The sequence below is a fragment of the Vigna unguiculata genome, chromosome 4, assembly GCF_004118075.2.
Source record: "Vigna unguiculata cultivar IT97K-499-35 chromosome 4, ASM411807v1, whole genome shotgun sequence".
In the NCBI taxonomy this organism is placed as follows: Eukaryota; Viridiplantae; Streptophyta; class Magnoliopsida; order Fabales; family Fabaceae; genus Vigna; species Vigna unguiculata.
Genome location: NC_040282.1, coordinates 39,437,720 through 39,461,647, shown reverse-complemented (window position 1 = coordinate 39,461,647; position 23,928 = coordinate 39,437,720). Strand labels below are relative to the sequence as shown.

Sequence of the window (23,928 nt, the reverse complement as noted above, 5' to 3'; positions counted from 1 at the left end):
TAAAAAAAATAATTTAAAATCAACAATTCGTCCAAATTAAAAATCTAAGATATAATCTTAATCAAGTTGTAACAAAACATAATTTAAAATTACTAACATAATTAATCCAGAAGTGAAAGATTCTATGTGTTTTCTTGTTAATAAGGAGCTACTGTGACGAAGAGTGCCGCATTGATGCTGACATGAATTAATCATTTCAACTTTAGAAGGATTCAAAACTAACTAAAATCAAAAGCAAAATAAAAAGTCACTTATTTAACATAAAAACATTTGAAAGTGACACGTTACTTGAGTTGATTTCATCACAAAATGTTGGCTGGTCAAATGTCATAAACATAGACTCGGAAAATATGACAGACAATACAACACGTTAGATAATAAAAAACATTATAACAACTAGCGTTCACACCCATGAGTTATACATATTTTTTAAATATATGTATATTACATTAATAGGTGTTAATAATATAATATTATATTTATTAAAATAAAATAAAATATATAAAAAAAATAAGAGAATAATTGTTGATAAATAAATAAAAAGTTTATAAAAATTTTAATTTTCAAAAATTTAATAAATAATTATATTTTAAAAAATAAAATTGATATTTTAAAATATGAAAAAAAAAATCTTTTTATTATTGTTATAGATAAAAAAATGGAATGTGAAATAAACAAATAATTATCATAATATTTATTCATCCTTGCATATAACTGTTTTAATAGTTATAAAAAGTGGTATATATAAATAATAATAATAATAATAATAATAATAATCCATAGTATTATTAGTATATTCCTTCTTCTTTCTTTCTTCCTTTCTTTGCCTCTCTTTAAATCCTTCATTGATTACTTCTATCTATGAACAAAATCTTGAGATTTTGTTACAGTTCAAATACTAGGGCAAGGGAAGAAGAAGAAATAGAAAGTGGTGATTTGATTGAAGAGAAGAAGAAGAGTGATAATATGGTGTTGAAATTCAAGGAAACATTCTACGTTTCGCATGGATCACCAGCTCTGGCCGTAGATGATTCCATTCCGGCGTGGAAGTTCTTCACTTCTTGGAAAGAGCGGTTTCCGACGCCACCCTCCGCCATTCTCGTCGTCTCCGGCCACTGGGACACCCATGCTCCCACCGTCAACGTCGTTGACCGAAACGACACCATCTACGACTTCTATGGCTTCCCCAAATCCATGTACAAGGTTTGTTTACTGTTATGATTATTAGGTTAAATTACTCTCTTAATCTCTCTCTTTCTTTAATTTTCTCTGAATTTGATCTCTTCATTGCTCAAATTTTTAATGAGTTATTTAATTTTAAAACTGAGCTAATGTTAATATTTTTTAGTTATTTTGACATTAACGATGGAGAATACGTATGAACCTCGCACTTTCTATTGATTGTGATGACAAGAAAAATATTTTTGTTCAATTTTAAAAAATTAAGAGATTAAAATGGATGAAATAAAATTATAAAAACACGTTCCTTTATTATTAATAGAAAACGCATTTTGTGGCTTGTTATCTTTTTTTTAGAGTTAAATTTAATTGTGAATAACTTGTTAAAAAAAAAACTTGTTTTGGATAATATTTTTTGTGATTGTGGAATAAATTTCAGCATTAATGGAAGAGCAAAATAGAGAGAAATAAACTATGTATATAAAAGATGAAATATCTTATATTAATTGTATAAATTGTTGTTGTTTGAGATATTTTGTTTGAACATCGTTTGTTAGAAATGAACACAAAACCTGTCTGAGTTAAGCTCTTTGGTGTTTTCAATTTTCGGGCAAACGTTATTGGTAATAATTTAGTTAATTTTTAGGTTAAATTTCTTATTCCTATATTTTCTTTTATTACGGAATACGAGAAAAAAATGTAAATGAAATGAAATTAAATACGAAGATCACTATTTTCTCCTTAAAAAAAGAATAACTAATATGTAAATATCATTTCCATATGTTCAATTCTCATTTTAATGGGTTTATTACAATCCAACTAAACTTTTATATGATATAACAATAATAGCCTATTATTATTAAATAGTATTTATTTATCAATAAAGACTTTAAAATCATTAGTAATGCAAGAATTTATACATGTTCAAGTGATCAACAATTATATATTTTTTATAGAAACTATACTTTAAAAACTTGGTCAATGTCGTTAAGAAGAAAGCTAAACCCACTTTACATGCATATTTTTTTGTTAAGTTAATTATATCATAAGTAGCATGATGATTCATGATTTGAAATATAGAGAGAGAGAGAAAAGAAAATAAAACTAATTTGACTTGTTCCTTGGCAATTGTTTATGTTTGGTGAAGTGTTACCATCTTATGAAGTTGGTGATGGACACATATTTATTCTTTGAAAGCAAACAATGCTTTCTTTTCTTTAAACTTACATTCTAATTTTTTTCTTATCTCTTGGTATCTTTGACTTCTAATCCCCACTTTCCACCTCAATTTGAAAACAACTTGGTAACCATGATTTAACAAATATAAGAGCATGTTATATATATATATATATATATATATATATATATATATATATATATATATATATATATATATATATATATATATATATATGTATATTCAAAAATTCATGTTTTTCATCAATTAATTAATTCTTCTTCAAAATTTATAAAGTTCTTAAAAATCCAGATAAAATATATTGACGTGAAAAAACCTAATTTATCACTAAACTTTAAACTTGTTTTCTTTGTTTTGTTAAAACTTATTCCTATATCACTAAATATTAAACAAACTTATATAAGTTGATACAGGAGTGATAAAATGGTTGAGTGATAAAATGGAAGAGAAGTAAGGGAAAGGTCATGTAGTTTGATCATTCCTGTTAACAATTTAAAAAATATTATTATGGACCAACTAATAAAAAACTAAGAACTAACATTTGTCTATAAAAAAAAGTTGATGTAAACTTCATAGAAAAAAATAATTTTGTGAGATTAGGCTAAGTTAAAATCTAGTTCTAAAGATTGCATGAAGGTCATCCAAAATTTATCTTAGCAAACATTGTTGCTTGTTGTATCTATTATTATCAGATCGTTCATTAATATCTAATCTTACATTCAAGATGTATATGCTTTGTCGTGAAAAGTACTAGGCTTAAAGTCAACAAAACCTAAACATTGTTGAGAATAGAAATCAAACATACACTAATTTTTTTTCTCACATTTTGATCTTCTATTACTATTTCTCTAGTTTTTATCTTGAACTTGTTTTGGTAGTTGAAGTATCCAGCACCTGGGGCACCACAGTTGGCGAAGAGGGTGAAAGAGCTTTTAATAGGATCAGGGTTTGAGCATGTGAATGAAGACAAGAAACGTGGGCTTGACCATGGTGCATGGGTGCCATTGTTGTTGATGTACCCAGAAGCAGACATACCAGTGTGTCAACTCTCACTTTCATCCAACAAAGGAGGCACCTACCACTATAACATGGGAAAGGCTTTGGCCCCTCTCAAAGATGAAGGTGTTCTTATCATTGGGTCTGGGAGTGCCACCCATAACCTCAGAGCAATTGGGCCTCGTAATAGCCCACCTGCTCCATGGGCTCAAGCTTTTATGACCTGGCTCAAAACCTCTCTTCTTGAAGGAAGGTAATGATTTTCAGCAATTTGTTCCTTCATGCCCATATTTTTCTCATGCTAGATGTTTACACTTGATGCATAAGTGCTTAAAACTAGTTTTTTGAAGTGGGAATAACATGCTTCTTAATTATGCATTTGAATCCATGAGTGTAGGTACGAGGAAGTGAATGAATATGAAGAGAAGGCCCCATATGCAAAAATGGCTCATCCCTACCCAGATCATTTCTTCCCACTGCATGTGGCCATGGGTGCTGCTGGTGAAAATGCAAAGGCCAAAATTGTTCACGATAGTTGGGATGCTGGTTCTTTTTCTTATGCTTCTTTCAGTTTTACAACTGCTAACACTTAATACCACATTCTTCACTCTTCTCTTCATATATATGTTACAAAATTCCTTCAAATTACAACAAATACATTGTTATGATCAATGGGGACATGTAATGATGTGAACTTGGTGTTTGTTAATTATATCATCTTCTTTCATCTTTTCCTATTTATTTACTTTTTTTCTTCTCTTACATACTCTTTACTTACTTCGTAGCAGTATTAATTTTAAATATTGACTTAACTATGTTTTTCATTTCTGTAAAATTAGTAGGTTTTAATTTTGGTTCTCACATATTTTTTTTTTAATTCCTGTAAAATTTTAAATAACTATTTTGTTCCTTATAAAAAGTGTAAATCTAGTTTTTTTACCTCTTGGAAAATACTTTTCTTTGATTTTTATTTTTTTTATTTCTAAAATTATTTATTTTAAGATAGATAACTAATATTTGTTTTACAGATTTTGAGGTTATTTTATGTGTCATATGTTGATATTGTATAACGACATTAGTATACATTATTTACCATTATTTGTTTAACACATGAACAGTTAACTAATGCTTAATAATTCAAGAGATCAAAATTAATTTCAATTTTGGAAGGATTGAAAACAAACTAAAAGCAAAAGCAAAATAAAAAGTCGCTTATTTTTCAGAAATGAAAACATGAGAAAACATTTGAAAGTTGGTGCAACGTGTCATTCTCCTTACTGGTAGTTAATTTTCTAGGTGAATAAGGAAAATTACTGGTGTCTTCCATAAGTTTTTATTCATGAATAAGTAATTTTATAAAATTGGCTTAAATACCTTTTTTTTTCTCATTTTCGTAATATTTGTTGCGAATGGTATTCATTTTGACAGAATGTTTAAAATGGTCATCATTTTTACCGAATGTTTAAAATGATCCTCATTTTCGCAATTCATGTTTTATTTGATTCTTTTATATGACGTCGTTTAAATCATTAACGGGACATTACGAAACATTGTACAGTACACGTAACACACCCTAATACAGAAAATGACCAAATAAAACACGAATTACGAAAATGTGGACCATTTTAAACATTCGATAAAAATGAGAACCATTTTAAACTGTCAAAATGAGAATCATCCACAACAAACACTACGCAAATGAGGACCAAAAAAGTATTTAAGCCTATAAAATTATATCATGATATCATAGTAATATGTGAAACTAAAGAAACCCAAATAAGTTTCTAAAAAATTTAGAATTTCATTTAAGTCTTCAATTTCTTTTAGTCTTGATTCCAAATCAGTTTTTTTTTTTATGAAGTTAAACAAAGCTCTAAAAAATTCCAGAAATCCATTTAAAATTTTATTTAGTTTTTCAAAAATTACTTAGACAAAGAATTTAGTGTTAGAAACTAAATTATTCATTCATTGAAAATCCTACGTAAAAAAGGATATATTCCTTTGTTCATCTCCTCATTGTAGTGAGAAGACATGCGAGAAAAGGAACATAGTAATTGACTCTATGTTTCTTGCTAAACGAACATGATTCTCTATAATATTTTCCTTGTCCTCTTTTTCCAACTAAGACGTGATTTTTTTGCATTGGTTAAATGAATCAGATGTTTGGTTTGTGCTGAAACAATAATTGTTCTGGAATAAAAGGTTGCGAACTTTGGGGTATGGCCATCCTCGAAAGCAGCATGAAGCAACGAGAAGAAGAGTGAGAGAGAGAGAGAGAGGACAAAGCTGAGAGAAACGAAAATCTTTACATTAGCTCATAAACAACATAATACAAATTCACAAGATTTTACGTCTAACAATCTAGTGGAACCTATACAAGACTCCACCAAAGGAAAGAGCTGACAATAAAGAAATTCATAATCCCCAACTGTATTTCAGCGGCAGAAAACCTTTTCTCTAGTACTTCAAGGATACTGGGGGTGTCAAAGACAATGCCATTGTTTTTTCAGTTTATAACCTAAAATTCAGTGTCAAAGCATGAAGCCATGATCTTTGAAACCATGGACCTTGCAAAAGGGATGTAGCTCAAACTATACCTGCCGATCAATACATCAGAAGATAGAAGAAATATGTCAGATTATACAGGAGTGATACATGTCCATCACAACAGCATAAATCATATTATTGCATTCTTGAAGAAAAATCAGATTATACAAATATTAAAACATAGATATCATTAATACTTCAAATGAAAGAAAGCCCTTTTAGTTTCATTATCAATTCGTGGCTACCCTAATTGATTCCATAACCATTCAAACTATATTGTTTCGGGGCTTATCGGTGGACAAATAGCCTCTCTTTGGAGCATATACATTATATAATTGAACTTATCTTTATAATTTTCCCTATAATAGGCATACTACTTTATGGCACATCAGATTTATGGTAAGGTAACTTAATGTGCGCATACAGCACACTTCAGGATATATATATATATATATATATATATATATATATATATATATATATATATATATATATATATATATATATATTAAACAAATGTATATGGAAGACAAGTGGAAAATTTGAGACGTACCAAACAAGTGCCCCAAACTCCAAAATAAGTGCAAGAAATGTCAGTAACTTGTTATGGACCTGTTTAATGCAAAATAACGAGATAATAAGCTAGTAAAAGATAGGAGCTTTTTTTTTGCATAAATAAAAGAAAAGACAATTACATGTTGACTTACATAAAGAGCACAAAACAAGGCGATTATCATACTTGCAATGTATATGGAAGTTGCATATATACGAACAGGATCGAGCATCATTGTCACTTGCCTCTTAGGACCTATCAGGAACGCTGTGCTGCCATAAAAAAGATTTCCAATTAGAATTTAAAATAAACAGAACAGCATTGAAAAGGCGTTTCATATATTATATTCATATAATATATTTGAAAAATCGCATTCAGTTTCCTTTTAGCTGGGTGATGTAACACTCATTTATATGCATATGATTTCTTACGTGTATATATAAAAGTTATAATTTGAACATTATATTTTGCTGTAAGTAAGTAGCTATATTGGCCTGCGGTCTAGATTACTAGTACTAAGGGGATCATTTTTCCATAGATGCAATCATCCATATTTAAATTTTATTTGTCTATTATAAGAACATATATCTCTTTTTGTTGTAGATATTTTTTATAGTTCCATTATACTCTTTCAAGTTTAGTATTTTAAATTAGAAATAACTCAATAGTTTGAAGTTGAAAAGTTATGAATAGATTCATATGTTTTATTTTTTCATCGTACTCTTACAAGTGTTTATTCATATTTATTCTGATTACATATCTCGTTATGTCTGATTTGTCACATCATTCGATACTTGCCGACGGAAAGTTGATTGGTGACAACTTCTTGGACCATTATCGAAATTTGAAAATTGTTCTCCAGCAAGAAAAACTTATCTATACAATCGAGAAACGTAATGTGCCTAAACCAAAAGACAAGGATGATGCTGAGCCTTCTAGCACTTACAAGAAGTACTTAAGGATTGCACGAATTCCAAATGCATCATCTAAGCATCAATGAGTTTAGAACTCCAAAGACAACATGAGGACATGAATCCATATGCTATCATTGATCATCTTAAGAAGATGTATGGTTCATAGAGTAGGACAGCCAGATACCAGCGGTATAAGACCCTTTTTAGGTCCACAATGAGTGGAAATGCTAATGTGGGACTGCATGTTCTGAACATGATTAGTCTTATAGAACAACTTGAGAAGTTGGATTGCAAACTTGAGATGGAGTTATCTCACAATTTGATTATGCAATCACTCCCTAACTCATTCTCATTGTTCATTGTTAATTTTAACATGAACAAGATGGATTGCGAGTTGCATGACATGTCGAACTTGTTGGTTGACTATCAAAATCAGGTAGATTCTGGTAAGAACCAAGGATCTGTCTTGGTGGTTGGAAGGTCTAACAAGAAAATGGGCAAAGGCAAGTACAAGCCTAGAAAGAAACCTTTTGCAGCTAAGGGTGGTGTGACCCAGCCTAAGCACAAGAAAGGTGATGTAAAAGTAATGTTGAGTGTTTCTTCTATAAGGAGAAAGGACACTCGAAAAGGAATTGTCGTGAGTATTGATTCTTTGAGAGAAAATAAACAAGGTGAGACATTCTTCAAAAATGTTTTCATGATTTCCTTAATTATATTATTGATCCTTCAGTATGGGTATTAGATATTGGTTGCCTTCAATATCTCAACCCGTTGCAAGGACTACGAGTAACTAAATTGTTAAAGAAATGAGAAGTCACTTTTCAAGTGAGAAAAGAAATGGTGCAATTGTTGCAGCCAAAGCCATAGTAATAGTTTCCTTAATATTGATAAGTTTATCTTGCATGAGAACAAATCTCAGATTTCGATACCAGTCCAAAAAGTTGTCATCAACCAACTTTCCATCGGTGAATATCGAATGTAGTAACTAAGCAGACATATTGAGATATCTAATAAGAATAAATATGTCCGTACATATTCAAAAAATATTTATCACAAGTAAGAATACTCGCACTTACTACAATAGCAATTTTAGAAATTAATATTTACTTTAGTGGAAATATAATATAAATGTCTTAAAAATATATGAATCTATTCATAATTTTTCAACTTCAAACCATTTAGTCATTTTTAATTTAAAATAACAAACTTGTAAGAGTACAATGAAACAATAAAATGTAACTACAAAAAATATCTATAGAAAAAGAAGTAAAAAAGGTATATATTCTTACAACAGAGATAAATAAAATTTAAATATCAATGATTGCATCTATGGAAAAATGATCACCAATACTAGTAATCTGGACCACAGATTAATCTGGCAACTTACAACAAAAAATAATGTTCAAATCATAACTTGTATATGTACAAGTAAGACATCTTATGCACATAATAATGAGTGTTACATCACCCAAGAAGTAAAAGAAAGAAAATGGAAACTTAAGTCCGAAATGAGATTATGCAAATCGGTCTTGCTTATTTTCATATTGATATCCTAGCCTTAAGAAAGTAGTTCTATATTGGTTGTTAAAATTTGTTTAATGCACAGTAAGGATTCAAAACATGTAACACCTATTTTATTAGAATGACTTCCGAACACTTGGTGCTCTTCATCCATAAGAACAGAAATTAAACCATGAAAATCTCTCTTTTAAGAATTGTGATAGATACTCAATAACAACAAGAGCCTAGGTGAAGAGGAAAGAAAGGAAGGGATTAAGGACAATCATGAGTAACAAAGGTGAGATAAAATAGAATATGCAGGGGGATTTCTTTGAATAGACTAGACATACTGATGGGATGCAGCGTAGAGGAAGAGTAAGGAAGGTCTGACGTTTGCAAAGGTTACTAAAGTAAGACAGAGAATGAGCGGAAGGCAAGCACGAATCAGCAAGAACAGTGGGACTCAGGAGGAAGCTAGGCAACCTTGAAGAGCTGACTTAAACACTGTAATTCCCCATTTCTCATTTCACTCTGCGATCTGTGGGTTATGCCAGTTTCCTGTATTACTTAATGGATTTTACTGATTATTTTTTTGGACTCAAGTTCACAAAGAGAGCAAAATAACAAAATAGCCTATCAGCTGTAGGGTCTTTTGGAAAAAGTACTAATTTGAGGTTCATAGGATTATTGTTGTCTACAGTGGTATAAAGAGTAAAGAAACCTTATCGTCTCCCCCACACACCTCCTTTTCCAAAGGAAAGAAAGAAAAAACATTTTCCATTAGTTATAACAGTGTAATATTTGAAACCTGTGAACTAAAAACATTAAGTGTATCCTTATTTCTAATACATTAAACTGTAGAGTATAAGGAAGTCAGCATCATAATGCAATTATACAGCTCTAAAACAGGACATACCTTCCAAGTGAAAGCAAATTACCAAGAGTGAATGCTATTGCAAACTTGATTGGCTTGAAGAAAACAAGCATAGACTGTAACATGGGAGAGGGAAATGCCATTTATTAGTGCTTATTCTTGTCTGCCAAAATAAATGAGTTGCTATACATTAAAGTAGAAAGAGTAATAGTTGTAAGTGAAGTTTTCAGAAAGGAAATGAAAGAACTATATTCCCATCAAATTTTCATACAAAAGGCAAGAGAAGCCATTACCCTCATTACCAGTTGTTGATTTAAGTAAAAGAACCAAAAGTATAGGAGTTTTTTGCTTATTCTCTAAAACTAAAGAGTAATACAATATAATGGTGAACACATCTCAATGGCATTGTTGCGCCTTGTGTTTTGACTCTATTGGTCGTATGTTACAGTAATACTGGACATAGAAACATTCTCAACATTCACAGGGGTATAGGGTGCATACACAAGCCCACAATGGTAGTGTACGGGCCTTTGTTTCGGGCTGCCTTTCAGAATTGGGTTTGGCCATATTCTATGAAAGAGTCAAGCTTAATATTAATATTTCCACATTGAACTCAAGCACTAGCATATATGCTTCACTTATTTAACAAGAAAAATCATAATGTCAAACTTACCAATAGTGTACAAGTTAATCCAGCAGCAAAGCATATGGCAAAACCATATAGTCTCTGGTCACAGACAGAGAGCTTATTAGTTAAACTGTGAAAGACAATTTACAAATAGAAACCTGTTAGATGAATCAAATGAACATTTCAACATGATTAGAAGTTTAGGTAAATAATAAAACATCAGGCGATTGATGCACACAGTTTAGTAAAAGAATCCAACATATAGGAGAAAAGAGAGAGAGAGATGAAGAGGGTAGAAACTATAGAGATGCAGAAAATAGCAGAATAACCCTAATCACGGGTGTTAATCAAGCCTTACAAAAATTTGAATTAAAACTGATACTTCAGACCTTTTCTATATTCCCCAATTCCTAATCAACCAACCAACCCCCAACAATAACAGGTAACAATTACTTCAGAGAGCTATTTTGGAGTATATACACTGTCACTATGAACGCTCTACAGTCTGCTATGGCTTCTAAACCAAACCGCTCTGCTGTAGCCGGCCCTGTAGAGCTCTATGGCATGCTATTGAAAGCCCGGACAGGCTTTCTTCCATTTTCTACAATCTATTATTGATAACACTGATAGCTTCCAGTATGCAAAAACAGAAAAAAGTGATGACCTCAGCCCATGCAACTCTCTACCATTATTCCAATTCCCGTGCACCTTGCCAGTTCGATGTTCAAATTTAAAAATATTCCGAAGCGGCAATATTTTGCTAATTTTCCTTAAAAACATTGTAAATCGAGAGGGGGGCAAATAAATCTCGAGGAGACTTTACTTGTTCCACTTAGGGTAGTTCGTAGTTATCAGGTATGCAGTAGAAGTATGGATTCATGATACGCGTAGGTACACGATTTATCACTTTTTACACTGTTATTATTATAAGATCTCCATTAAAAGAAATCCACATGGGACAGTAAATTTGGGTGTGATGTGCATGCATAGCTATTGTGAGAATTATGTAACTATGCAGTAGCTTTCCTCATTTAACACTGAGATATAAAAAAAAAAAAAAAAAAAAAAAAACCTCTTACCAACCTATCTTCCAGCCTAACACACTAACTACAACAGTTTCTAATCTGGCACAGTAAATCAAATTAAAACACCCGAACTTGGAAAATGATAATGAAGGAAAATCAAATTCTAAAATATAGCAATGTAAAAACCACAATTACGGATCAGATCCACGTCCAAAACCTAGCACCTCCGTTTCCCCTACCCAATCAACCACACACTCAAATTTTCTCTTCCTTTCTATCACATCGCTGCGTATTATTCTATTTTCTCAGAAACAAAACGATTAGCAAATTGAATTTGCTAATTGGAACAGAAATGGAGCGAAGTAGAAACCTGTGTGGTGGACAAGGTGCAGTTGCGGTTGAAATCATCCACAAAGGCGAAGGAGTTGCTGTTTTCCAATGCCGCGGCTTGTTGCTCTTCGTCTTCGACATCCATTCCCACCATTATCTTCACTTTCTCGAAGGCTCTGTTCATCTTTTCCATTGTTTTCCCACACTTTCTCGGGAAAACGGAAAAAAAAAAAAACGAAACGAATAAAACGATGGATCTGTGGTTATGGGAACGAACAGTAACTAAGTGGTGAAGTTGCTTCGATTTTCAGAAATTGTGTGGAATTTCGATGGAGATATCACAACAACGACTCCACTACACTGAAACCAAGCTCATGTAACAGCTTTCTCTCATTCTGTTTTTTAGGTGGTTATGAAGATGCCATGAGACTTGGGCCAAAAATTGGGCCCTATTTTTCTATTGTTTATTTTTTTTTCTTTATCAAATGTATTTTTATTTTAGAAAAACAAATGCATTTACAAAATCATTTAAAAACTATTTTACATTCTAAAATATTGAGAAAAACAGACATATTGTAACTGTAATAGAAAAATAACTTGTAGTTTAAATAAAATAATATTTTTAGTTATATATTTAGTTTCTAAGATTTGACGTGAATTTTTGTTTAGTTTTCCAAATAAATTATATTTTTGGAACACTCAGAACAGATATATGCCAAATATATATCTCCACTTTTGACCATTTATTGATACTACTTGATTTCAAAACTAAAAACATATTGCTTATAATTTTAAGAACTCGATAATTTTATGCGATTTATTTTAAACTTCATTTATATTTACCTTTCTAATATCCGAAGTAAGTGGATTCTTGAAGAAATAAATATTTACTTAAAAAATAATTATAGTTTTGATTTTTATATCTTACAAATTCAGAAATTTGATATCACTATTTTTAGATATTTAAATTGAGTTATTTCTTTTCCTTTCTTTTAAATGCGAGAACGAACATTTCATGTATACCTTTTACACTTATTATTAGACAAATTCTCACTCATTAGAGATAACAGTTTAACTCTTGTTGATAATCTTGTATCACCTAAAGAACATTTCGACAAAATTCGATAATAATACATTTAAATTTAGAAAGACACTCGTCTAAAGAACTTAATATTAACATTAAAATATTAAAATTTAATTAAGTTTTAAGTCTATAGTAATTTTGGGTATATTAATTTTATATTCATTGAGCACGCAAATTTTTTACATTTTTTTATCGAGTAATTGTTTAAACTTTTTCATTAAGGAGGTGATTGTTATATTGTCAGTATCTTAGCAACTTGTCTTTTTATTTTGTCTATTAGTCTCTATATATTAAAAAAATATAAAATTTTGTGATTTATTTATTTGTCTTTACATCATAAGTTTTCTGATTAATATGAAATGATATATAATTAAAGTAAAACGATAAATGGTTTTTATTTTTTAATTAAAAATATGTTGAATAATGAGAGTGCCGTATTCTTAATAATTTTCGCTTCATCACCTTCACGATCAAGGAACCATCACCTTCATCATTTCACCGTTGTAGAAATTCTGTTATCACTATCATTAATGTAGAACAACCAAAGCCCCAGAACAAAAGTTCAGTTTATTTTACGGCAATTTTTTCGCACTTCCCCTTTGGAACCTTCTTTGACATCGAGCGTGCTCATCTTCACCATTGCCTGCTGAAAATCCAAGAAGAACAAAGCTTGGTTCATTGCATAAGAGTTCACAATGTTCCTGGTTTGTGGGGTAGTGTACAACGTTTGATCTGATGCGAGAACACCGTTGTTTGAAACCAGAGCATTGAAGTATAGGTTATCGAAATCGTTCCTGGTGGAGTCAAAGGGTTGCTCTGCATTGTCACCACCACTGCATGTCTTGGAGAGCGTCTTCGCAAATTGCGAGTCCAAAGATGGATCCACTGGGGTAAGTCTCTGCTTGAACGAAGAACACCTTGCCACTCCTAATGTGTGAGCTCCTGCACAATCATGAACCATTTTGATTCACACTTAACAAACCATTAACCATGTTCTCAAACTAGTTGGGGCTTACTAATTTGGAAATGAGTCAGAATCTAGTTTCAAACACATGGCATGCACCGTTACGGTTAGGTCTATATTCTCTTGATATTGTACAACACACAGTAAAAGTAGCAAAAACACAGGCATATCATATCATATTACCTGAGAGAGCCACCATGTCTTTTGCAGAAAACCCATGTTGCCCAAACACCTTGATGAGCTGAGAAGCATTGAAAATGGGTGCCGGAAGATTTATGGTATCCTCAATTTTTGACCTTCTTCCGTCCTTCCTACCTTTTGGTATGTCATACACAGGACCCCCTGCCTGCACAGTTAAGAATTTAATCAGAGTAAGACAATGATATTATGTTTAAGAGAATCTGACTAAATTTTACAAAACTTGTAACTTTCATCGGTGTTGACCCAGAAAGAAAATGGAAAATCAGGGACAGAAAATGAAATATGTGTAGTTTCATCTTACAAAGAAAACTGCATCTCTAGCAGCCATTGCAAGAATGTCAGCACATGAAACCACTCCTGGGCATTGTTTTTCAAGCGCTTCCTTGATATCATCTATTACTTCATATCCCCTCAAGCTCAAATTTGCTGGTGAATCTTTTTCTGCTGTGTTGTCATTAGAGTCGATCAGAACTGAACCATCACATCCCTATAGTAGACAAAAGCAAACCCTTCTGGAGTATAACTCATATTCATGAATAATGTTAAGAGCTAAGTTAATGTACAGTTTTGAAAGACAAGCATGGCATCTTCAACTTAGAAATTGCATCTGATCAAAAGTTCATTTTAACGTGTGTTTTCATGAGTATCTTAGTTTTTTGTATTACTACTCTAACCATTTCTTTTACCACTTTGTTGCATCAATATATATGAAAATTTCTGAGGAGTGAGGGAGTGGTTTTTGTATACAAGAGAAAGGAGAAAGAAAATGAACCTCTATGAAACAGTCATGGAAGTGCATTCTAAGAAGCCCTGCTGCTAGAGTGGGATCATTCTGCAGAGCTCTGTTGACTGTGTTCTTAACAATAAGTTCAGCCAAAGGGCAACTCAAGAAGTAGTAGTTCATGTTCAAGCCACTTGCTCCCAAACTGAAACCACTCACCACTATCATTTCCACAGCAAAAAACAGCAAATTAGCCATGATCACAGTCTTCAAAGACTTCAAAAGGGGTTTTGTACAGCATCTTGAGGAAACAACAAGGTATATATATAGAGAAAGAGACACACACAATACTTGGTTTGAGGATTGAACTTTGTTTGTAATGTGGCCCAGCATGGAGAATAAAGAAAATGAAGCTTTCTATAGTAGGGAAAAGCTGGCACCCTTGTTACACTTCCACATATTTAAGCTCATGTTTATGCTTTATAATTTAAGATGATATCTTTTAAATAGTTTTAAAATATAAAAAAAAATAAAAGATCACTTAAAAAAATATTATTTTTGTAGAATTTTTTTCAAAATTTAATTATTAACAAATTATTTTTCTAACTTTTATTACTTCTTGGAAGATTCTATGAGAAAAGTTATGAAAAATGATAAACACCTCCATAAGAATACCTCTGTATAGTTTCACATTTTGGTTAGATTAGTATTATATTTTGATTAAATTAGTATACTTGTTTTGGTTAATTTTATATTTAAACTAACATGTCACTTATAACACATACAAACATTACACAATTATTAAAAGACCTTCTGAAACTATAATTATCATCCATATTGTGTTAACATAAAAAATCAATTATCACTTAATTATGATGGAAATACATCATATCCTAAATAACTTTTGAAGTCCGACACCTTAATTAAATAAGTGAAATTTTTTTTTGTTAAATTATAGTATAATTGTGAGTTAAAGTCTAAATAAGTTATATTAAGTTGGTATATACAATTTTAGTGACACTAACAAATTGTGGCATTCTTTCTTTATTGAAGTCTATGCTTTTTTGAAGTTCATAAATGTTACTACTATACGTACATTATAGATTAATATGTATTGGTTTAATCTTGAGGTAATTAGTGTTCACAAATAAAACTATAGGATTAGGTAAATTAGGATTCAAAAATTTGAAGGGCAGAATTTAAACGACGCATATGTAATGTTCGAGTTAAAAGTAAGAAAAAAAAACAAACTAATAGGTGCTGTAAAATGATGAAAAGCATCGAATATATATTAAAAAATTTATATAAATTAAAAATATAAGATAAGACAATTTCATAATATACAAATAATTATAAATTTTATTTTATAAAATAAAATTAATGCATATTATAAAATGGTAAAAAGTGGTTAAATATATATTAAAAATTTTATATTAATTAAAAATAAAAGATAAAATGATTTTATAATATACTAGTGTAAACACAGGCACTATCGCGTATATGTGTATGATATTTTAAATATGTGTGATATTATATTAGTAGGTGATAATATTGTAATATTATTAAGTTAATATATAAACTAAAATTATATTTATTAAAAATAAAGTAAAATATATCATAATAAAATAATTATTGATAAATAAAGAAGAAGAAAGAAAACATAAATACCCAATCTTATATAAAACTGATAAAAGTAATGGTCAATTTTTAAAAATTTAATAAATTATTATATTTAAAGGCTAAAATTGGTATTTTGAAATATGAATAAAAAAATGTTGGGTTTTACAAGGAGGGGGTTTCACTAGGGAGAACAAACACCAATGAGACTTGAGCCTAACCATATAAGATATTAACACCACTCTCAACCCAAAACCCTAAGACAATGGATTTATGGGTCTTTATTCTTATATAGTGCTCTACTTTCTCATTTCTAACCAATGTGAGACTTAGAATCACACTTGAATTCCTAACAAAAAAGAAAATCCTTATAGATAAATGAATATAAATTTTATTTTATAATTTAATTTTATAAAATAAAATTAGAGTAAATATCATTTCTTAAGATAATTATAAATTAGAATATATTTAAAAAAATTATTCATTGATGTATATAACTCGTCAAGTAACATGTTCTCGTGTCAGTTATTTATATACATCTTCTACAAAATTATTATTTTATTTGGAGAATGTAATATCGAATAATTGTTCTTGATGATTATCTGTCACTTCATTGTTTCAGACAAATTGGATCTTTGTGACTACAGCCTTCAAGTTTCCAGATTTTTCTTCCTCTCCATCATATAATTAATTCAGAATCCTATGTGCACTTTTTACATTTATTTTATATAATATTTTAGTGTCAATGACTTAATTAGGGAACCAAGTTACCTAATCATGATTAATGAGATTTCCTTTTAACCATAATTTTATCATTCATTCATAAAATTTAAATTTCGAAACCCTTCAAAGACTATTAGATCAATACTTGCATATGCTTAGTTCACTTTGAATTAGCAGCTCCAAAGTTATAGTTTTTTTTTTTTTTTTACCAGGAAATATGATAGATTAAAATTTTTTTAAGTTAGTTTATTGAGAACTCTTATACTTACTGAATAATGATGTGGTTGTATGGATGATCTTTCAATTTTGACTAATTAACTAAAATATATATTTATTTGAGATGTTGGCGCCTAATTTTTTATCAGTTTATTTCAGTAACAAGACTTGTCAATTATAAAATAAAAGAGAAAAGAATGTTTTAATTTAACAAAGTTATTAATATAGTGAATACATTGTTTTAAACCACGATCTTACATTTATAATATATATATTCTGATGGCATATGGCAAATACAACAAAAAAAAAAACATTTGCAGAATATAAAAAATACACATCTTCTCAATCAATTGTCAAAATTTATGAAGACAAGATATAAAATTAAAATAAACATGAGAATTGGAGCATAAAGATATATAAACATGACAAGATATAAAAATAAACATGACAAGATATAAAAGTAAAACAAACATATAAAATTAAAGTTTTTTTAAAATTAAAATAATTACTTTATTAATTTAATTCTTTACATGAGTTTTTTATTAAATTTATCTATAATAAAAAAGTTACCTACATACAAAAATAAAAACTATTTACAAGAACATTGTAAAAATTGCTTTCATTTACTTTTATAAATATAAAAATAATAATTTCACTATTTTTATCATTAAAAAAAGGTGATACACACATGTAACACATTTTTTTCACTAGTTTTAGTAAATATGATTAACAACAATTAGGAAATCTATTATGTTTATATTAAATACAAACAAATAAACCTAACTAATCCTGAATATTATAGATTAATTGCACCGACTTGTTTAAACTTAAAATAAGTGTTTTTGAAATAAATAAATAAATTTTAAAACAATTACTTATTTAAGAAGTATACGTAATTTTTCTCATCAAAATAAACAAAAAGTCATTGTTTTTCAAATGAACATTTACATGAACACATAAAAAGCACAATCCATTTATTTTGTGAAATTAATATTTACAGTTAGTTATACATTACAATTGTACCGATCTATCAACACTTATAGTTAGATAGTCTAAGGATAAGTGGTCAAATACCGTTCGCTATAGGCGGACTATCCATCGATTGTGGTTCAATATTTGTGAACTTTGTTGATGTGTCAATTTTTTCGGAGTGATTTTAGGGAGCCCACAATCGATCGACCCTAAGGACAAGCGGTCGAAGGACCCCTAAACCGGTCGGTCGACCTGGCGATAAGTAATTGAAAATCACAGATACCCTCCTTATGGTGAACATCGACAAATATATGGCCAAGCAGGAGAAGCGACTGCTCAGCTATATCAGTCGGACGGACCAAAAAGATAACACCTCAAATTAAAGTAAAACAATTAAGTAACCAAGTTTAAAAAGCAATTGGACTTGATTAAGAAAACTCTAATCACAAACTCATATCGAAAATTATAAAGGGGCCCAAAGTAATTTGGTAAGAACTTTTACCTCGCATTTATTACACTATTAATTGTATATACTCGAACAGTCTTAAAATGACTTAAGCATCAAAGTCTAATTGACATATATCCCAATCGTCTGAACAACCAAACGGGATAAAAGGAAAAAAGACCGAATAAAAAGAATTGTAAGGAGAAGAAGAGAGATTGAATCAAGATTAACGGTATTTTAGATAAGTGTTTGGTCCATATTCCCGAAACAATAATTTAGTGGGTCTCTAACATGGAAGAATGATTATTTGAAATCAAAATGTCAATTAAGCTTATAAGTAAAGGTTCCATGCATTGTCAACTCATCATTACTTTATGAGTCAAATAAGCTGAAAACGAAGCAAAGTGGGTTTGTTGATGGTTGTGTGGTGCTGCTAGCTGGGTGCCATTTATGTTCAGAGAGAAGAAAATATATTTCAAAAATGGAAGTGTTGTTATCTCTTTTATGAAGTGCGAAAAAAAAAAAGTGGCAAAAAGTGAAGGGAAAGCATCAAATTTCAACGTTGATAGTGTTTTTCTTAGTGGTTTCAACGCGTCTAAGTTAAGTTACGTATGTGGGGGTGATGATCTTTGTAATTGCACATCATTTTTTTGTAGTAGGGTGCTAAACTATATGCATCAAGGTGGGGTATATTTTTCAAATAATACTTTACATAGTGCACATATACATTTTTTTTTACTTTATATAATTTTAAATGAATGAATAAAATTAGTTGTTGATTTACAACATTCAATGATTTTTTAAAACCCATTAAAGAGTTTATATCCAGATAATTAAATAAATAATAACCAATTTTATTGATAAAAAAATAAATAATAATTATAGTGACTAATTTAGATACTAACTTACAAACTAAAAATTATTGATAATTAAAATAGTTGTAAAAAATTATAATTGGTCTTTAAATTGGTAACTAGTATAGTTTTTATTATGAATTGGTCTAAATCCATCATTAATATTAGTTACCAATGTTTTGATTATCAAAGACATTGTCACTAAATTAGTTTTTAATTAATTATTTAGAAACCCTTTTTTTTAGCCAAAACTTTGATAGTTAATATGAGTAACCAATTCATAAGAGAAACTATTTTAATTATTAATTTAGAGATCAATTATAATTTTTTGAAACTATTTTAGTTATAAATAACTTTTAGTTTTTAAATTAGTATCTAAAATGGCCACTGACTAATTATTTTTAGTCACTAAATTTTATCATTATTTAAGGTTTTTCTTGTAGTGTATATAAATAATTGTAAATCTCATCTAATAAAATTTTGTAAAATTACTTTTAGTAATACTCATGATATTCAATTTTTAGTGTGAAAAAATATATTAAGTATTAATATTGATTACAAATATAATTAAAATCTAATATATAAATAAGTGAATTCTTATATTAAGATTAAATTTAATTTTTTTTTAAAATTACTGTAGTTAATTTACTTAGTAAGAAGACTAAATATAGGAATAAAAATTAATTAGAAAAATGAAATGTCTAAAAACTTCATATATAAAACAAAATAGAACAAGGGAGTATTTGTTTTCTTGTTTAAATGTGTCTTAAAATAGTTTAAAAAAAGTTGAAAAATTAGTAATATATATTTACTTTATTTATATTCCACCTAAATGTTTAAATGAATTTATAATCGCGTCCCTTTTGATATAGCATTCTAAAAAAACACATTATCCTAAAATAATATATTTTAAAAATGAGTTAATTTTTTTTATTGAGTGTGGAATATTATATAAAACACAATTAATATGAGATAGGGGTGAAGACTGTAGTCGAATTTAATAAATCATCATTGAAAGCAACTTGATTAGAAGAACATAGAATTTCTTGACATTTGGATTATCAATGATAACTTCAATATTTATAACTCTTCTTCCTTCCGATATTTAGAATTTGTTCATCATTGACATCTATATATATATAATTCAGAAAGTCAAATTTGTTATTCGACTTGATTGCATCGTGCCCATGTATTTGTTTGCCACGAACCAATATATATATATATATATATATATATATATATATATATATATATATATATATATATATATATGTACTTTTAAAATTCAAATATTTTAAATTTAAAGAAATGATATTGTCAACTCTAAGGCTATCAAACTCAAGAGTCTACGTAGACTCGTGAAAGTTTCGTAGTCTCGACTCGACTCGTAGACTCGTAAAAGTCTATTTCATCTTAAAAGTTGTATATAGTACCATACAAATTCAAAATTTCATCACCACAATTAATGCAAAAAGTAAATAATAGTTCAACACACATGCCCTAATTATATAAGTTCAAAGTACACCAAATACATATGTTAATACAAATCACAACATACATAACTTCAAATTTCTGGCTCCAATCCTCCAATTATATCATCTCCAATATCATATTCTTCTTCATCATCTTCTCCATCACCATCAAGCTCTTCCTCAGATGATAATTGTGCATCGTCAACATTGGCATCAAAAACTATATCATCAAGATCAAATGCTTCTAAAGTAGGATTAACTGAACTTGGCCCAACTATGTCAACATTTCCCTCGTCACCTTCGCCTTGAACAAGTTCAAACCCAACACTATCTCCATCTTCCGTTATCCATTCACCATCAGACTCAATATCATCAAATGGGAGAGCAACCGTTTTCCTAATTTGTTTACTTTTGAGCTTCAAGTTGTACATGACATAAACCAAGTCATTCATCTTTTTCTGATGCAAACAATTTCTTCTTTTTGCGTCCACCTATAAAACAAATATGAATGTTTACAAGCCAAAAATTAGAAACAAAAAATAACTTAACAAAGTTGACTTACCATTTCAAATGAGCTCCAATTACGCTCACACCCAAAAGAACTGCAAGTTAAGTTCAAAACTCGAATAGCAAATCGCTTCAACTTTGGAGTTCCATCTCCATACGTCTCCCACCATTCTCTAGGAATCATAACTTTCCTACAATCTTTTGCATTTTCCATTGAGAAAAGTCCTTTTGCAAAATGAAACTCTATAAGTTGCAAATTAATTTTTTTCCTTTCTGCAACATCCTTGACCAATCTTTTCATGCATTCATACAACCCTTCCTTTACCTCAACATCATCATTTCTAAATTTAGGTTCATAGTGCATGGGAGGGTTAAGGTAATATGCAGCCGCATGCAAAGGTCTATGAAGTTGATTATTCCTCCTCTCATCAATTATGTTCCAAACTGGTTCATAACTACAGTTATGCAATCATGCAATGTTAGAAATAATTCTTCTCCCCTTCTTGATAGTAATTTGATGAACCTTTAAATGTTTCTCAAAATCTTCAAAGATCAAATCAATGCAATGGGCAGCACATGGAGTCCAATACAAATGCTTCCATTTTTTTCATCAATAACTTCCCAGCTGCCTTGAAATTTGCAGCATTATCGATAAATTTCACTACATCATCCAACATCTTAAACACTTTATCTGCAGTTTTTGAGATACCTGATGTATCCAATGAATAAAGAAACACGGTCTCTTTAGGACTATTCACTAGAAATCCACCCATCAGACATGATTGTGCAACTGTTTCTTTTCCACTCCTCCTTAAACTCTTCAAGGATTACATCGATTTTTTGCACTGCTTGTTTCAAAAGTTTTTCTCTAATATCATGATATGATGGAGGTTTGTAGCCAACTCCATATCTTCCAATCATTTCACACATTTTTTGCAAAAGCAAGATTTCTAATAACATTGAATGGAATAACACTTGTGTAAAAAAATTCAGCCACTTAAGCATCAACTTTTTCTTTATCCCCTTTCTTGTATAGCTTATTTAAAGTAGATTGAACACCTTGACTGAATTTTTCCATTCCTTTATTTTTGAACATCATACTACTGCTACTTTGTTTGGTATCCACCTCATAAATATGCTCATCATTAAACTCATCAATTATATTTCATCTTCTTTTCTTTTCTGAAACATCCTTAGCCTCTGCCACAACTTTCATTTACAACTTTCACTTCTTCAGAAACTGAGGAACATGGTTCATAATCATATCTAGTACCAGCAATATGATGCTTAAATATGAAAATTCCTCCATTGAATGTTTTTGAGCAATAGTTGCATTTAACTTTTTTTCCATTGTCCAAAACATTTGTTCCATGTTTCCATCCAATGTTAGTACGGTTTCCTGAAACATTCTTACTTCTAGGTCTAGGAGGTCTAACATTGGGTTCAAAAGAATTTGAAGTTGTCCCACTTCTAGACATTGCAAAACAGCAATAACTAAAAATAAAATTATTTTTCTTTTTAGAAAACCAGAAATAAAAAAATATTAAATAACAAATAAAGATATAAACATACGTAATAACAATAATTAAGAAACTAAGAAACAATAAATAAAAAGAATAAATTATATAAAAAAAATAAAGACTCATTTTAACGGTACTGTGCGACCCATTTCAACATCATGATTCAAGACCCATTTCAATTTTAACACTTTTAAAATAACCACTGTGACCCATTTCTTCAGATCAAATCATAAAATGCAAACTGCGAAATTAGAAAAGACACATTTGCGAAGACCCATTTGCTTACCACTCAACTACGGGACGCAAAGATCAGAGAAGAGAAATGCGATGTCGCGAAGCTGGTCGGAGGTCGTGAGGCTGCGAAAATGTCGACGCTTTCACCTTCGATTCTCGTCGAGGCTGCTTCAATCTTTGCTTCTTTTTCGTTTAGGGTTTGCGAGGTATGCTATCTGGGGTTCAATCTCTGATTTCATATGGGTTTTCAATTTTTGATGTTGGGGCTTTTGTTTGGGTTTAAAATCCGCATAAGAACGACATATTTTCATGTCATTTTGTCCCCCATTACAAACTCGGTGACTTGTTTCGAACTCGCGAGTCTATTACGAGTCAACCGAGTTTATTCCGGGTCCACTCTGAGTCTGAAAAAAAACGAGTTTACGAGCGAGTTAACTCGTGAACAATGCACTGATTCGCAGACTCGTACGGATTTACGAGTCAACCCGCAAGTTCAATAACCATGGTCAACTCTATAATAATTTTCTTTTTCAAACATATATTTCAAGCATAGGTGTTATATATGTATCAACTTGTTACGCTCAACAAATAAATAAATGTATATATATAAATTAAGTAATTAATTACCAATACATATTTACCAATATATATCTT

The 23,928-nt window shown here is 30.0% G+C and overlaps 3 protein-coding genes across 4 annotated transcripts; 1 reads left to right on the top strand and 2 right to left on the bottom strand.

Annotated features, from left to right (window-relative positions):
• The first annotated feature begins 823 nt into the window (after positions 1–823).
• On the top strand, positions 824–4,103 carry LOC114180394 (4,5-DOPA dioxygenase extradiol-like). The gene is made up of 3 exons (XM_028066703.1): positions 824–1,203; positions 3,256–3,626; positions 3,771–4,103. Exons 1-3 carry the CDS (start codon positions 862–864, stop codon positions 3,964–3,966), a joined length of 909 nt encoding a protein of 302 aa, XP_027922504.1. The 5' UTR covers positions 824–861; the 3' UTR covers positions 3,967–4,103.
• A 1,557-nt stretch (positions 4,104–5,660) lies between these two features.
• Positions 5,661–12,152, bottom strand: LOC114181240 (vesicle transport protein SFT2B). 2 transcript variants are annotated; one of them, XM_028067644.1, is made up of 6 exons: positions 11,785–12,152; positions 10,435–10,519; positions 9,804–9,877; positions 6,628–6,745; positions 6,474–6,532; positions 5,661–5,970 (listed from the first exon to the last, which is right to left on the bottom strand). In XM_028067644.1, exons 1-6 carry the CDS (start codon positions 11,883–11,885, stop codon positions 5,892–5,894), a joined length of 516 nt encoding a protein of 171 aa, XP_027923445.1. In that variant the 5' UTR covers positions 11,886–12,152; the 3' UTR covers positions 5,661–5,891. The 2 variants fall into 2 exon arrangements, with proteins under 2 accessions (XP_027923445.1, XP_027923444.1); XM_028067643.1 differs by having other exon boundaries at positions 10,435–10,488; positions 11,785–12,147.
• A 1,169-nt stretch (positions 12,153–13,321) lies between these two features.
• Positions 13,322–15,086, bottom strand: LOC114181693 (peroxidase 47-like). The gene is made up of 4 exons (XM_028068217.1): positions 14,766–15,086; positions 14,295–14,480; positions 13,976–14,138; positions 13,322–13,770 (listed from the first exon to the last, which is right to left on the bottom strand). Exons 1-4 carry the CDS (start codon positions 14,970–14,972, stop codon positions 13,391–13,393), a joined length of 936 nt encoding a protein of 311 aa, XP_027924018.1. The 5' UTR covers positions 14,973–15,086; the 3' UTR covers positions 13,322–13,390.
• Between the last annotated feature and the right edge of the window lie 8,842 nt (positions 15,087–23,928).

Bases quoted from the DNA above. Each gene is read 5' to 3' on its own strand.
- LOC114181240 (XM_028067643.1), bottom strand. From the start codon at position 11,937: ATGGAAAAGATGAACAGAGCCTTCGAGAAAGTGAAGATAATGGTGGGA. The intron at 10,489-11,784 runs GTTTCTACTTCG...GTCTGTGACCAG, and splicing joins GCACCTTGTCCACCACACAG to AGACTATATGGTTTTGCCAT. The intron at 9,878-10,434 runs GTAAGTTTGACA...CCCATGTTACAG, and splicing joins GATTAACTTGTACACTATTG to TCTATGCTTGTTTTCTTCAA.
- LOC114181693 (XM_028068217.1), bottom strand. From the start codon at position 14,972: ATGGCTAATTTGCTGTTTTTTGCTGTGGAAATGATAGTGGTGAGTGGT. The intron at 14,481-14,765 runs GTTCATTTTCTT...TGTCTACTATAG, and splicing joins TCCATGACTGTTTCATAGAG to GGATGTGATGGTTCAGTTCT. The intron at 14,139-14,294 runs GTAAGATGAAAC...TTAACTGTGCAG, and splicing joins CTAGAGATGCAGTTTTCTTT to GCAGGGGGTCCTGTGTATGA.
- LOC114180394 (XM_028066703.1), top strand. From the start codon at position 862: ATGAACAAAATCTTGAGATTTTGTTACAGTTCAAATACTAGGGCAAGG. The intron at 1,204-3,255 runs GTTTGTTTACTG...TTGTTTTGGTAG, and splicing joins TCCCCAAATCCATGTACAAG to TTGAAGTATCCAGCACCTGG. The intron at 3,627-3,770 runs GTAATGATTTTC...CCATGAGTGTAG, and splicing joins ACCTCTCTTCTTGAAGGAAG to GTACGAGGAAGTGAATGAAT.